Genomic DNA, 14,592 nt, shown 5'->3' with positions numbered 1-14,592 from the left:
AAATGTAGCGAGGCTAGTTGATTATTCTAGCATCATTCTGGGATAATTTCTTAGTTTCCTAGTGTTCTGGCCTGTTTTATGTCAATTTGATACAAGCTAAAGTCATCTAAGAGGAGGAAACATCAATTAAGAAAATGCCTCTATAAGATCAGGCTGTAGGCAAGCCTGTAGGGTATTTGCCTAATTAGCTATCAAAGAGGGGGGTCTAGCCCATTGTGGGTGGTGACAGTCCTGAACTGGTGGACCTGGGTATTATAATAAAGCAGGTTGAGCAAGCCCTGATAAGCAAGCCAGTAAGTAACACCCCTTCCATAACCTCTGCATCAGCTCCAGCCTCCAGGTTCCCACCCTGTTTGAGTTCCTGTCCTGACTTCCTTCAGAGATAGATTATGGATGTGGAAGTGTCAGCCAAATAAACTCTTTTTCCCCAAACTTGCTTTTGGTCGTGGCACTTCCTCACAGCAATAGTAACCCTGACTATAAGACACCTAGCATGGATAATCTTTTCATGACTAGAACTGTTTGGTAGCGCCATGAGTTGGTAGTACCAACCACCTTGTTGGACGAATTTCCAATAAGTAGTGTGCTTTATTTTAGGACACAGGTGAGCCAATGGAAAACTTTTGTGGAATATTAGTTTAAGATGTGTTACATTTGTTTATGCTGTGCAATATTTGTTTAATGATGCAAAGATGTGTTGCATTCTTTTATGTTGCATCTGTTTAACTCTGTGAAGCTGTGTTACTTTGCCTGCCTCAAACACCTGATTGGTCTAATAAAGAGCTGAACAGCCAATATCTAGACACGAGTAAGAAAAAGCGGAGAGGAGAATGCCAGGGGCCAGCCACCCAACCACACAGCCAGCCATAGAGTAAGAAGGAAAGAAAGATATATAGACTAAAGAAAGATAAAAAGCCCAGAGACAAAATGTAGTTAGAAATGGGATAATTTAAGTTAGAAAAGCTGGCTAGAACCAAGCCAAACTGAGACCAGGCATTCATAAGTAAGAATAAGTCTCTGTGTATCTATTTGAGAGCTGGGCAGCGAGCCCCCAAAGAGTGGAAAATCAACTACAGGAAACAATTCCTTCTTGTTGGGTATTGCTTTAAAGATTTGTTGAACAAGACCACGGCATTGCCCAGAATAGCAATGAATAGCTACTGTGGAGACAAGACCATTCTGTGTGGTCTGGCCAATAACCTTGAGTCATAAAGGTGTTGGGTCTGTTAGAAGGGAGTTACCACTATCCTCAGGCTTAAATGATTCCTGAGCACTGATGCCTTTGATCTTACATATCACTCTTTCTGTCTTCCCTTGGCATCATCACGGGGACTCTCTTGCCTCACCCTACATATTTATCTTTCTTGATTTATTTCCCAGTGTTCAAGGCACTTGTTTATTTGTTTGTTCGTTTATTCATATGTGCAGGCCTGTGCCGTAGCATGTGTGTTGACGTCAGAAGTCAGCTTGCAGGAGTAAGTTCTTTCCTTCCACCTTGTGTGTTCTGAGACTCAAACTCAGGTCATTAGGCGTGGCTGAGAGCATCTTTACCTGTTACAGAGAGCATCATTGTGTGCTGAACTGAACTGTCTCTCTGGGCTGAGCACATTCTTAAGTAGTTTCCCAGGAGTTTTTATTTGCAGAGGTAAAAACTGTGAGGACTTCTATGCCTTTTCATAAAATATTGGTTAGTTGTTTTTTTGAATGTAAACTATTAGATTAGAAACCTTCCCTTCCTCAAAATATTAGTTATTTCTGAGGTGTTTGTTTGTCTGTCTGTTGTTTTGGTTGCTGTGGGAGATTTTCTGCATGGACTGTTCTTTTAGAACATCTTTTGTTTTTGATCCTGATGCTGTGATAGGATATGATGAAGAATGTGTGTCAGACATCACTGTGGGTATCTAGTGACCTCTTTAGAAGGCCAAGTCCTCTGGCCCTAAGCTTTTCCTTGCATATTTTTTCTTTGAATATTTTCTGCTTTGTTTGTTTTCCTTGAAACTGAATGAGACATTTTGGGGGCTTCTTTGATTCCTTTCGTGATTTTCTCTCTCAAATAGACTTATATTCTTCATCTTTTTTATTCTAACTTCTTGCTTATTTACTTCATTTATTTCTAGTTCTTTTATTAAGTATTATTTTGCTAATCATGTTTCTAATTTCGAGTTTTCTTTTTCATTGGCTACTTTTCCTTTAGTTTCTTTTTCTTATCTTTGTACATATTGTTATCATTCTTAAGGCTGGTGACCCAAGGCCGGCCCCATGAGCTCATGGTCACCTGAGGCCTCAGTGGGTCCCCTCGGGGTGGCCTGAGGCCTCTAAGGGAGACAGACAGATACACCCTGCACACAGAGTTTGGGTATAGAGTTTATTTAGTGGGTTATGGAGGGGAAAGGGAAAAGGGAAGGGGAGAAGTTGGGGAGAAAAGAGAGAGACAGAAGCTTCCTCTCTGGAAGGGCAGAGAGGGAGAGAGGGAGTGAGAGAGAGAGAATGTGTGTGGGAGATCTGCTTGCCTTGGGGGAAGTGGGTGGTTGGGAATGGGTGGGGCTTGTCTCTTAAAGGAACCAGGTACCCAGATGACAGACCAGGTCAGCAGATTACAACATTTTTATCTTTTTCTTATAATAAAAAGGTGGGGAGTTAAGCATGGCAGGTTGAAGGAATTGAGATGGTGGGTGCTCAAGACTGCTTCCTGCTTATTTGTGGGCATCAAAGTCTTTCTTGGAGGGCCTGAGATAGCTGGGTGCTGTTCACAAGTATATAATTTAATCTCTATACAGTTTAATTAATTTAAATTAATATAATTTGATCTCTATTACAAAGATTTGGTACTTATCATTCCTATTGATGCTACTTATTCCATACATAAAACATGTTTTTTTTTGTTTTTTTTTTTTTTAATGAAATGGGTTAATGTGGGAGCTGGGAAGATAGCTCTAGTATCTTGGTAGAGAGTTTGCTGTCTTCAGTCCCTAGCACCCACATGAAAAGCTGAACATGGTAATGCACACATAGCATCCTACCATCGTGGGAAGTAGAAACGACTGATCCCTGGGTTTGGCCATCCAGCCTAGCCGAACCAGCGAACCCCAAGTCCAGCGAGAGATCCTGTCTCAAATAGAGAAAAGCAAGATGGGCAGCTCCTGAAGGATGACACCAAGTTGACCTCTGCCTCTGTCTGCACACACACACACACACACACACGCACGCACACATGCATATATATATACCATATGCATACATATTAAAATGGATTGATATGTGCTGTTTAGGCATTTCTTCTACCCTATTGGTGTAATGTTGGCTTTTTGCTGTTGTTGTTGAGTTTTTTCATATTAATATACATAGTGTACCTAACTCCTTCAGTGGCCATATAAGTTTTCCATTGGGAAATGTATCCAAGTTTATGTTAAAATTGCTCCCTGAATATTACATGTATTCCTTTTCTGTTGTTATTATAGTATGATGAGTATAATTCCATATGTAGATTAGATTATTAGAAATAAAATACTTAGTTATGGAGTTAGGTGTGGTAGCACTATGGTGGTACATGTTTTTAATCCCAGAACTTGGAAGGCAGAGACAGGTGAGTTTGAGGCCAGTCTAGTCTACCTAGTGGGATCCTCACCCCTGAAAGACCACAGTAGTAGTCTTTTCTAAATTTTCTAAATTACTTTATACATGCACACACCACGCATACTTGGCTCTATTTATCTTCAGGATCAGCATCCTCAAAATTCATATAGCTGAGGATGAAAAATGTTTGAAAATCAGTTGTACCCACACTGAGACCGGAAGGGCTTTCTCCTCCTTGTCATTATTTTCTAAACAAGGCAGTATGACAGCTTTTTTTGTTTATTTGCTTTGCTTTTTTTTTCAAGACAGGATTTCTCTGCATAGCCCTGGCTGTCCTGGAACTCACTGTGTAGACCAGGCTGGCCTCAAACCCAGAGCTCCACCTGTTCTGTTCTGCCTACCTAGTGAGCCAACACTGCCTGGCGTATATGAGCCTTTTTTTTTTTTTATAATATTTACATTGTGTTAGGTTTTATAAATAATCCAAAGATGACTTAAAGCATGTGGGAGGATCTAGGGATGTGAGCACCTGGAACTTTGGTACCTATAGGAATCCCTTGAAGATACTGAGCAATGACTATACAATTACCTCAGACTTCCTGACTGGGTACCTCTGTCCACCAGTCGCCTGCCTCTGGACCGTATGATGGCACTTTCATTCTGAGCTCACCAGCTCACCTTACTGCCAGTCCCAGAGCCACAGTGCTTACCTTCATTCAGCCTGTGTCTTCCTGTGCCCCTGGTGTCTACGGAAGGAATCCATGAGCACCAGCCTCCTCCTTTCCAGACTTTCTCATTGGTAGCCTACCCTGGGTGTTTATAACATTACTATAACAGCAAGTGGATCTTGAGGATTTAGCTTCCCCAAACCTTTATTTGTAAAACATATGAGAGCCGGGGATGTAGTTTAGTTGGTAAAGGCGCTTGCCCAGTGGGCATAAAGCTCTATTTTTAAGTGCATCACCACATAAAATGGGCACATGAAACTCCTGTGGCATTTCAATGGTCCTTAATTGACAAAAAACAAAACAAAACAAAAGGTAAATTTACTATGAGTTTGGGTCTTTCATAGAACATTTGAAACCCAAATACTCGAAAACCAGGAAGAAAATAAATCTACATGGTATTTCCTTGTGGCTCTTCATCTTTCTCTCTTTCTTTTGTAGCTCCGTCCGTCACACCTTTAAACATCACTGTGTTTCTGAACGAATCTAACAGTAGCGTGGATATCAGATGGATGAAGCCTCCAATTAAGCGACAGGATGGGGAACTGGTGGGCTACAGGATCTCTCACGTGTGGGAGAGTTCGGGGACTTCCGTAAGTCTGCACCCTAAAGCACACTAGTCATTTCCTTTGAACTTGCCAGTTGCATTCTGTTTCAGAAGCTTTCTTTTTGTGGGGATTGTTTATGATGGAGCAAGGCAAGGCACCTTCCAATGGGACACAAACAATGTAGCAAAAATAAGAGACGACTAAAAAGTCAGAACATTCTAAGGAGTCTTTGGGGGTGTTTTCTCACCACCCCCACTTACTCTTCACTGATTTATTGGCAGCAAATAGGAACTTATCAGCCTGTGTTATCGTTGTGTCTCTTGTCTTCAGGGAACTTAGGCTGTTATAGGAAGAGTATACTGTGGGCTGTCCAGTGATCATAGCTTGCAGTCATGGGGCTATAGAGCTTCACGTCCTGGCAATTCATAGCCTTGTGGAAAATTCTGAAGATGTTTTCCTGAAAAAAGTTGTCATGGAGCTTTCTTAACTTTCTAGAGAATAGCAAAGAGTAAGCAGAAAATTGGGGGGGGGGGTGTTCAGCAATCCTCTTATCTGCAGAAGGGCCTAGCCCACTGTGGGCAGTGCCATCCCTAGGCAGGTGGTCCTAGACTGTATGAGAAAACAACCTGAGCATATGCCAGGAAACAAGACACTGAGTACCACCTCCGTGGTCTTTGCTTCAATTCCTGCCCTGGCTTCCCTCAATGATGGCTTGTGACCTGGAAGTGTAAACCAAATAAACCTTTTCTTCCCAAGTTGATTTTGGCCCCAGTGTTTATCACAGCAACAGAAATCAGACTAGAGAAGGTGAATACACCGGTGTTACTAACAGAATTGAGTCTTCCTTACCTTTCTTAGCTGTGGTCATGGAAATTATGCCTCCTGAATCATCATATCCCTGCTCCATAAAACCCTGTTGGCAGATCCCAGGTTAAGCCTCTTTGTTTTATGTGATGTATCTGGGACATCAGAAAGCTTTTTGAGAAGAGAGAGGGACAGCTGTAGCCCCGTTCAACCTTTGCTCCTGTCATTTCCAAAGTCATACCATCCAATGTTTATAAAAATTGCTTTTTCCAAAAGGACAATTGGGATTTGTTCTCTTTCTTTTTTATGAAAAAACAGGCTGTTGAGAACAGTAGGTGATGGGATGGAAGGAAAAGACAAGGGCTTGGACATCCATGTTGTTCTGCATCATGTGACTAATAGTCAAGTATCCAGCATTTGTAGCACCCTACATGAGAAACCTCTCGTTCCCTAGTCTTGTCCCAGGTGTCTCAAAGTTGACTGGATTTCTCCATGGGCTGAGTCAGGGAGTCCCTGGTTCTGACAGTGTAACACTTTCCACAGTGGTGAATGCTTAGTGTAGGACAGAAGAGTGCCAATTGTCCAATTCAGTGGGAACTTCATCTTTCTCTGTTGGCAGAAGATGCCATATGCGCTCGGAAACAAACCAGCCTGTTTAGGGAGCTACTCCTTCTAGTCTTGATGAAGGCCTCTTTCCTAAAGGGGACTTCTTGAGCTGTGGCATTCAAAGAGCAACGGAGAAACCTTTATGAATGACTTGGCCTGAGAGCCTGATGCACCAAGCGCAGCTCACACCCATCCATGCCCTACGTTCTCAGTGCCCTTTGTTCAGACGTCCCCTCCGCAGTGAGAACAATGTGGGCACAGTTCAGGCTGTGACCTTTCAGTAGCTCACCTCCTTGCAGATGCCAAGCCATCCAGTCATGAGGTCATTTACATTGCGCCCACACTGTACTTCGGGCCTTGTGACAACAACAGGCTGCGTCAGTCACGTTATTTTGAGAGCATTCTCTGCTGCCATTGCGCTTCTGTCTCATGATTTGAACCTGGAGACAAAGAGGGAATCCTGAAAAAGGCCCGGGGGGTGGGGTGGGATCCCACCAGGCTGAAGTGATGTTTGCAATGACCTGGGCACATGTCGCTTCATTTCTAGGACTCTTCATCTTGTAAGGCCACAGCGGAGACGGTGTCAGTCTCTCCCAACTCTCCTCTTGTTTGCACTTTTAGCTACTTCTTCTTACGTAAAGCAGGAAACCAGACACTTCGGAAATTTCTGACTGACTGATGGCTGTAACAGGTTGGGTTTTGCATTTGTGTAACTTCAGAACTTTCTTGGAAGAGCTCTCTGTGTGGTATGTTTCAGTGACACGGAAGATGAGCTTGTACCTTTGTCATTAGTAACCTTTATATCACTATGACAAACAGGAGGAATTTCATGTTTGTTTTTTCTTTCTTTCTTTCTTTCTTTCTTTCTTTCTTTCTTTCTTCTTATTTGGTTTTTCAAGACAAGATTTCTCTGTGTAGCTCTGGCTGTCCTGGAACTTACTCTGTAGACCAGGCTGACCTTACACTCACAGAGATCCGCCTACCTCTGTCTCCAAGTGCTGGGATTAAAGGCGTGGCCTGACTCAAATGTCGTGTTTCTTTATTGGCAGATAATAGTGGCTGCCAATCACAGACTTCTGGGTGCTCTAAAAGCCAACCAATACCTGGTCATCCCTTCTGCCTCCGGCATGGGTGAAAGCCACTCTTCTAGCGAGGCCCTTTTTAGCTGAGGTGTGGGAAGGCTGATGGTGATGGAGATGCTGTGAATGGCGGTAGTCAAGAGTTCTGTTACATAGGACACCAGCAATGCTCAGCTGTGTTCTGTGCTCCCGGTGCCCTCTGCCATGAGAATGGTATGGGCAATTAGACAAAAAAGCTTCTGGTCTTTACTAGCTGATATGTCTTATACCTCAGTGAAGATTTTTTTTAAACCATTTTTGTTTTTTTTTTTTTTGTTTTTTTTTTTTGACTTCCAGATCAGAGCTCAAAGTCTAAAGGTGAGGGGCAAGGACTTGTGTGCTCTTGTCCAGGCTAGAGTCTTGTTCATCTGTGTACTGTCTGAACACGGACCCTTGCCCTTGCTTTGGAAGGATGAGAGGTGCTATGGGCCCAATGTGTGGAACCTGCTACACCATCTAAATCAGCTGGAGAATGTGCCTCTGAATGAGGATTTTTAGTTCTAAGGCTGGTTTGATTTGTGTTTGTAGTGGGTAGAGATTTTTGATCAGATGGAAGTCTCAACAGAGATTATTGTGATCAAGAAACAATGTGGTTGGGCTGAGGGTATATAGCTTAGTGTAGGGTGCTTCCCTTCCATGCACCAGGATCCAGGTTTGATCCTTAGAACTACCAAGTGCACACATACACACACCACACACACACACACACACACACACACACAGTGTGGAACCAGCTTCTTTAATGTTACAGGGGAGCTGCACTACACTTGCAGATTCCTTGGACAGAGACCTCTGCCTCCTCCTGAGTTTGCCAGGGCAGAGGAGATGTGTCTGCATGTTGACATGCTCCCTGCTCCCTGCCCCTTCCCTTTCTTCTCTCTCTCTCAGCCCTGAAGAGCAGGGTACTAAAGAGGGTTTAATTTTTAGGCCTGAGAAATAGTCAATGTTCTTATGAGACAGGTCAGGGCTCTACGGCACTTCTGAAACCCAGGAATCAATTAAGAATGGTTCACTTTGGCTAGAGAAGAAGCTTGCCATGAAGGTAATCTCTGAGTGGGTCCTCGGTGTCCTGCCTTTGGAAGCCAGATGGTTCAATTTCCTCCAGTGCTCTAAAGCTCACAAGAGACCATGAGAATGTTGCTGAAGGGGGGCCTTGCAGCTGCAGAGGAGGGAGACCCGAGCCCAGCACCTTGATGAACACAACCCAATATACTAAGAACCACCATTGATTCTTTTGTTTTGTTGTTGTTTTTGTTGTTTGGGCAAACTGAACACTGTTTTATGTCAGGAACTTGTTTAACTCTGCTACATACATTGTGAAAAAGACAGTCATCTGAGTTTTCACCAAGGAATCGGGGTCTAGAGGTGTCGAATGACTCACCCAGGGCCACAAAGCTTGGAACTGGAGATCTGGGGATAAGAATCAGGGTCTGGCTGGCTGTAAAGTCAGAGCTTCTCAGAGCCAGGGGTTACTTCCCAGCAGCCATTGGCTCTCTTTCTAACACATAGTTTCCCACTTAGCGCCACAGTGTTGACCCTCAGACGTAATGACAGGAAGATACGGGTTTGTCACTGGTAGCTATGGATCTGAGCACTTTTAACAAGTGACCTTTGTTACCTCATGTGACACAGCTTTTATCTGATACTTCTTCCCTCCTTGAAGTTATTGCTCATGGGGCTGGAAATGGGCCATGCTCTTAGACAGTTATCCGCTACAGGGTGTGAATCTCTCATAGAATATTTGGTGATGTTAAAGTCATTTGATAATCATAAAACAAAATACATAGTTGCCCTGTCTTAACTCCATCTAAGCCACACCACCAGGAAAAAAGTTGTCTTTCTAAAGACATGCTGTTGCTACTTTCTTGTCCCCAAAAGTCTATATGTCATTTTAAAAAGTAATTATGGGAAATTACATTCAAATGCCATAGTATAAATTGGACTTCACTACCTTAAAAAAAAAGTAGATTTTCAAGTCTTTATGTTGGTGAACAGTGAAAGCTCACTAAACAAATATGCAGGTGGCCCATGGCACACACCTCATGAGCAGACCACTGCATTCTGGGAAACAGCTCTGATTTTCACTCTGACAATTCCAAGACAGGATATATGTGGTAGATACTTAGTATTCCAGTCTTAAGTCAACTGCAGTATACAAAATCAGAATGAAAAGAAGCGTCACACTTGCCAGCCTGGACACTGCTCCATGCACTGTTTCCAGGTTAGCTCTTTGCCTGTGCTAACTCCTCTTGGGAATAAAAGGTGGAAATGAAAAATAATCTCTCTAAGTTTTCATAATGAATTAAAGGCCCCAAGTAAGTAGGCTTTGTAAACCATAGTTGGTCTTCCATGTCTGTGACTTGCACATTTATGAAGTCAATTAATCACAGATTGAAAATATTCAGAAAATAAATCATGACTGTTAGTAAGCATTTTATCTGCCTAACCAGGCATGGTTGTTCTGTAATCCTAGCACAGAGAAAATGTGGTTATGAAAACTGCAGTTCAAAACCAGCCTGGTCTGCATAGTGAGTGTCCAGCCAGGGGCTACAAAGTAAGCCTTAGCCCTAGCTGGCCTGGGATTTTTAGCAATCCTCCTCCCTCTACCTCCCCATCGCTGAGAGAATATACATATAGATATCACCAAACCATTGTTTTTTGAGGCTAGGAATGTGTTTCAGTGCTAGAAAATATGTTCAGAATGCACAAACACTGGCTTTGCTCCATAGGACAAAAAAAAAAAAGCATTAAAAATTTTGTTTGAATCAGGCAGTGATTGGTGCACGCCTTTAATCCCAGCACTTGGGAGACAGAGGCAGGTAGATCTCTGTGAGTTTGAGGCCAGCCTGGTCTGCAGAGTGAGTTCCAAGACAGCCAGAACTATACAGAGAAACCCTGTCTTAAAAAAAAAAAATTGTTTGGATCATTATTCCCGAAACCATCTAACAACAATAGCAATATTACATGAATAATCACACTGTTAAAAACCATAAGTAAGAGAGCAGCTGTTAACAGTTTATTGGATAGTGCACATGATCAAAGGTTATACATGCCGACATGGGTTGGGGAGCTCTCACACAGCCCCACTCCTAGATGAAGAGCTACAAGCAATTCCTGGCTGCTAAGGGGGAAGAATCCTTTCTCTCTGGGGGCAAGCCCCATGATAGGTTATCCACTGCAAGTGGTCAGCTTTAAATACATGACATGAACAACACTACGTGGATTCAGAGGGTTGTATTTATATAGAAATGTGTGTGTGTGTGTGTGTGTGTGTGTGTGTGTGTGGTGTGCCTGACAATAATTAAGGAAGAACTTACCATTTGAGAGGGAGTGGGGAAAATGAGGTAAATACTTGTGTGAAATTCTCAAAATATTTTAGTTTTTGACAAAAGAATTTACAATGAGTTGTATAAAATCATACCGTGTCTGTGTTCGCTCACTGAGGATGAAACCCAAAGCATCACTTCAGCTAAGCGTGTACCCACCGCTGAGCACAGACCTAGCCATTTTGTGTGGGGTACCAACCCTGTAGATCCCAAGGAACAAATGACTGTTACATTTATTTCTTTTTAATTTCACTCTTGCTAGGATTTATACTAGTCTAGATATGTAATCTTTTCCTAGTTGTGTGTTTCCTTTTGATTTATAGGTAATTTCTCTTATAAACAATGTATCATATTTGAGTCTTCGTGGGAAAAACCAGTATACAGCCAGATGCAGGGCCAGTTTCCTTTTTAGCATGAAGTCTTAAGCTAAAAGAGCAGTCAGGCTGAGAGCTATACCATAGACTCTGTCTCAATGAGACCAGGCTCTGGGACTCAGGGTGTGGACTGGAGTTACACTAACTGATGATTTTCAGTTCTATCTACCCCCAAATTAAAGGCAGAATTACAAAGTCACCCACTATCGAAATAAAACACTTCCTTTCTAAAAAGGACCAACCTAGGCTATGCAGCCCCCACCGTGGCTAACTGTTCTTGTGTTTATTTAACAACAGAAATCTTTGGCACATCCCATGAGCTCAGGCCTGTGGCCGAAGGACAGGAGGTGATATCTCTCTTTTTGTTTCTTTCCCTCCCGAGACTTAAGGGTCACTTCTGGTTTAGATTCGGAAATAGCTCTAGAAGGCCAAACCAATGGCTTCTAGGTCATGAATGACCGGCCCTGAGGCTGAGCTAGCTCTATCCTGTACCATTTCTAGAAGTGACTGGCTTGAAACCCATTGAACCTGAGATGAAGTTACCAGCAGCAACCATGCCTCCAGTCCAACGATGGTTTGTGGTACCTGTACCCCACATAACCTGCTATTACCCTCTGACATCAAAAGTCCACCATCCAGGGATGAAGAGGTTCCCAGAGCCTCATTTCAGACTGACAACCACATGATTTTCCCTTCAAAAAGCTGCCCATTTGGTACTGGATTATCAATTGCTGTGCTCTTCCCTGGGGAAGACTGTCTCTCCCACTCTGCCCTCCCTTAAGCTTGTAGTTCTTTGTGTAGGGCTGGAGCCTCGTGGGCTTTCCCCATTCACTTCTGCATGTCTATTGGTCCTGAAAACATACATACAAGCAGCATGTCAATACATATAAGCATGTAGCAACAGTGATAAAAAACAGAGGCTATGAATTAGAAAGAGAACAAGGTGGGGGTCTATGAGAGGGTTTAGAGGGAGGAAGGAGAAAGCAGAAATGTGATGATATTATGATTTCAAAAATAACAAAAATAAAAACTCCAGGTCCAAATACATTTCCCACAGCAGAGAGCGTTTTGACTGTGGAGGTTTGGAGAACCTGAGGAACACGTCGGTTAAGGCTGTTTCTCTCCCTGGGTCTTCACATCTCACTGTTGCATGACAATGGCTTTAAACCAGCAGCAGTGAAAATAAACCCAGGCTTCAAATATTCTTCAAAAATTGCACCGATTGGGGCTGGAGAAGTAGCTGGGTGGTTAAGAGCACTGGTTGCTCTTCCAGAGGACCCAGACTCCATTCCTAGCACCTCACACAGTGGCTTACAACGGTCTGTAACTCCAGTTCCAGGGGATCCAACATCCTCTTCTGACCTCCGTGGGCACTAGGCATGTATGCGGTACACAGGCATACATGCAGGCAAAACAAACACTCATGCACATAAAATGAACAAATATAAAAAGAAACGATTTCAAATCGTACAAGTTGTCTATTTGACAAGAAGAGGAGGGAAATGCAACCACTTCCCCTCTCCATCCATCTAGAGAGTTTACCGAGAATCCTCAGGACTTCAGGGAACAGAAGGTTGGCTAAACCAAGGATAGTTGGTAGGTGTTAGTACCCAGGGACAATGTAAGTCTGTGGCATTGTGCCAAAGGGAAGATTTTGCACGTGGGATCACAAGGGTTCAGTCCTGCTCTTAGCATCCAGAACAGTGGTTCTCACCTGTGGGTTGTGACCTCTTGGGGGAACATACCAGGTATCCAGCACATATCAGCTGGGGCTGGAGAGGTAGCTGGGTGGTTAAGAGCACTGGTTGCTCTTCCATAGGACCCAGACTCCATTTCATTACTGTTCATAACAGTAGCAAAATTACAGTTGTGAAGCAGCAACAAAATGATCTTGTTGTTGGGAACTATATTAAAGAGTTGCAACAGTAGGAAGGTTGCGAATCTCTGATCTAGAAACATCCACTAAGTGTTCCCTCTGTGCCAGAAGTTTCTTAGGTGATAGCTGTAGGTGTCATGCCTTCGGGATCTTAGTTTCCCAAGGCTCCCAAGGTTTGAGATTGCTGCAGCCCCCATCCCTACTCCCAGCTCCATGATCCATCATATAGTGGCACCAGCAATGGCCCTTGTGAAGAAGGAACTATGTGAAGCATGACCTTTGTGCATGGAAAATGGGTGGCTTCCTTCAGAAGGAACTTTGGGCATGTGGGCAGCTGTCTAGTGAGGTCCCCGCTTGCCCCAGTGTTTCATTTCCCTTTTTCTTTTTCCTCTCTGTTACCAGAAAGAACTTTCTGAAGAAGTCAGCCGGAATGGCAGCTTGGCTCAGATTCCTGTCCAAATCTACAATGCTACCTGCACAGTGAGGATTGCAGCCATCACTAAAGGGGGTGTTGGACCTTTCAGTGAGCCAATGAAAATAATCATTCCTGAATACAGTGAGTCAGGGGCCCCTGTTGGCTGCAGAACGTAGCAGTCTGAGCAGCTCCCAGACTGCCTAAGTGGGACCAGTGCGACGGTGGCTGATTGACAAGTGTAAAATAAGAACCAAAATGCATTGTGGCAATCATAAGGAACTTTAGAATACAATCCACAGAACCCCAACACTCCTGCCTTTACTGTTAACACTTATAACTCCTGAGGAAGCTTCGTCCTTTTAGAATACTAAGTTGGACTTTACCTGTTAGATTTGCTCCAAGGCACACGGCACTGTAATCTGGACAGGCAATGCTGTTAGTCCTTAGTTGCCTCTGACTGGCATGGTTGGTTTGCCACATTTGTTTCTGCTCTGTTTGAGGCTACTGCTTGCCTTGTTTTTACCTGCTCAACCCTTGGGTAATGCGCTCAGCGACTTAGTCTGCATAGAACATCGAGTGTTTCCTCCAAATGCCCTCCTCATGCAGCCCTGACTAGTTGAGCTAAATGCCCAGCCATGCATATTAGCTCTTGCCTATTGCTGGAATGTTCTTTGTCAAGGAGCCACCGTGATGCTCACGCTTCTGTAAATCAGGGGAGCTACCTTTGTCCTGACTCCAACCTACCCGAGGCTGTTTAGTATTAAACCATTGCTGCACGCTCCATGCCCAGCCATCTCTTCAAGCATGACTTACTCACTAGCAAGTTCATGCCAAACACAGTCTTTGCACCCAATAGCAGTTGAGATTTGAGAACAGATGACTCATTTGTGTCTGTCTCTTTCCCAGTGATCCCCAGGCAAACTCTCCTTTTCGTACAAATTGGAGCTAGACTCCATTCTGGAGGAACATACTCTGTGATGCTAGGGAGACCAAGGGTGTCTACCTGGAAGAAACTCAAAACAGTGAGATTCAGCATCAAAAGGCACAGCTTTACGTAGCCCGAGTTCTAATAGGTCTTAATAATAAAAGCCTGAGTCAGATATTGGGGAAAATGCTGAGAGATCCGAGAGACGAAGGAACAAAACCACAGCCACCTTACCTCTCCACTTGTGTTTTATTATTAAGACCTGTCAGAACTCATGCTACAGCTTCACAAACCAAGGTTTA

At 43.5% G+C, this 14,592-nt stretch overlaps 1 protein-coding gene across 1 annotated transcript in view; it reads left to right on the top strand.

The window, feature by feature from the left end:
* Nucleotides 1–14,592, top strand: part of Mertk (MER proto-oncogene, tyrosine kinase) — a 101,778-nt gene that overhangs the window by 58,179 nt on the left and 29,007 nt on the right. The window contains exons 8-9 of the mRNA XM_057781866.1: nt 4,740–4,891; nt 13,353–13,506. Of these exons, the coding sequence (XP_057637849.1) occupies nt 4,740–4,891; nt 13,353–13,506 (306 nt within the window). The remainder of the gene's footprint in view (nt 1–4,739; nt 4,892–13,352; nt 13,507–14,592) is intronic.

Source organism: Chionomys nivalis, chromosome 9, assembly GCF_950005125.1.
Source record: "Chionomys nivalis chromosome 9, mChiNiv1.1, whole genome shotgun sequence".
Lineage (NCBI taxonomy): Eukaryota > Metazoa > Chordata > Mammalia > Rodentia > Cricetidae > Chionomys > Chionomys nivalis.
Note: the sequence above shows the minus strand (reverse complement) of the source record. Positions and strands in the feature narration are given on the sequence as shown.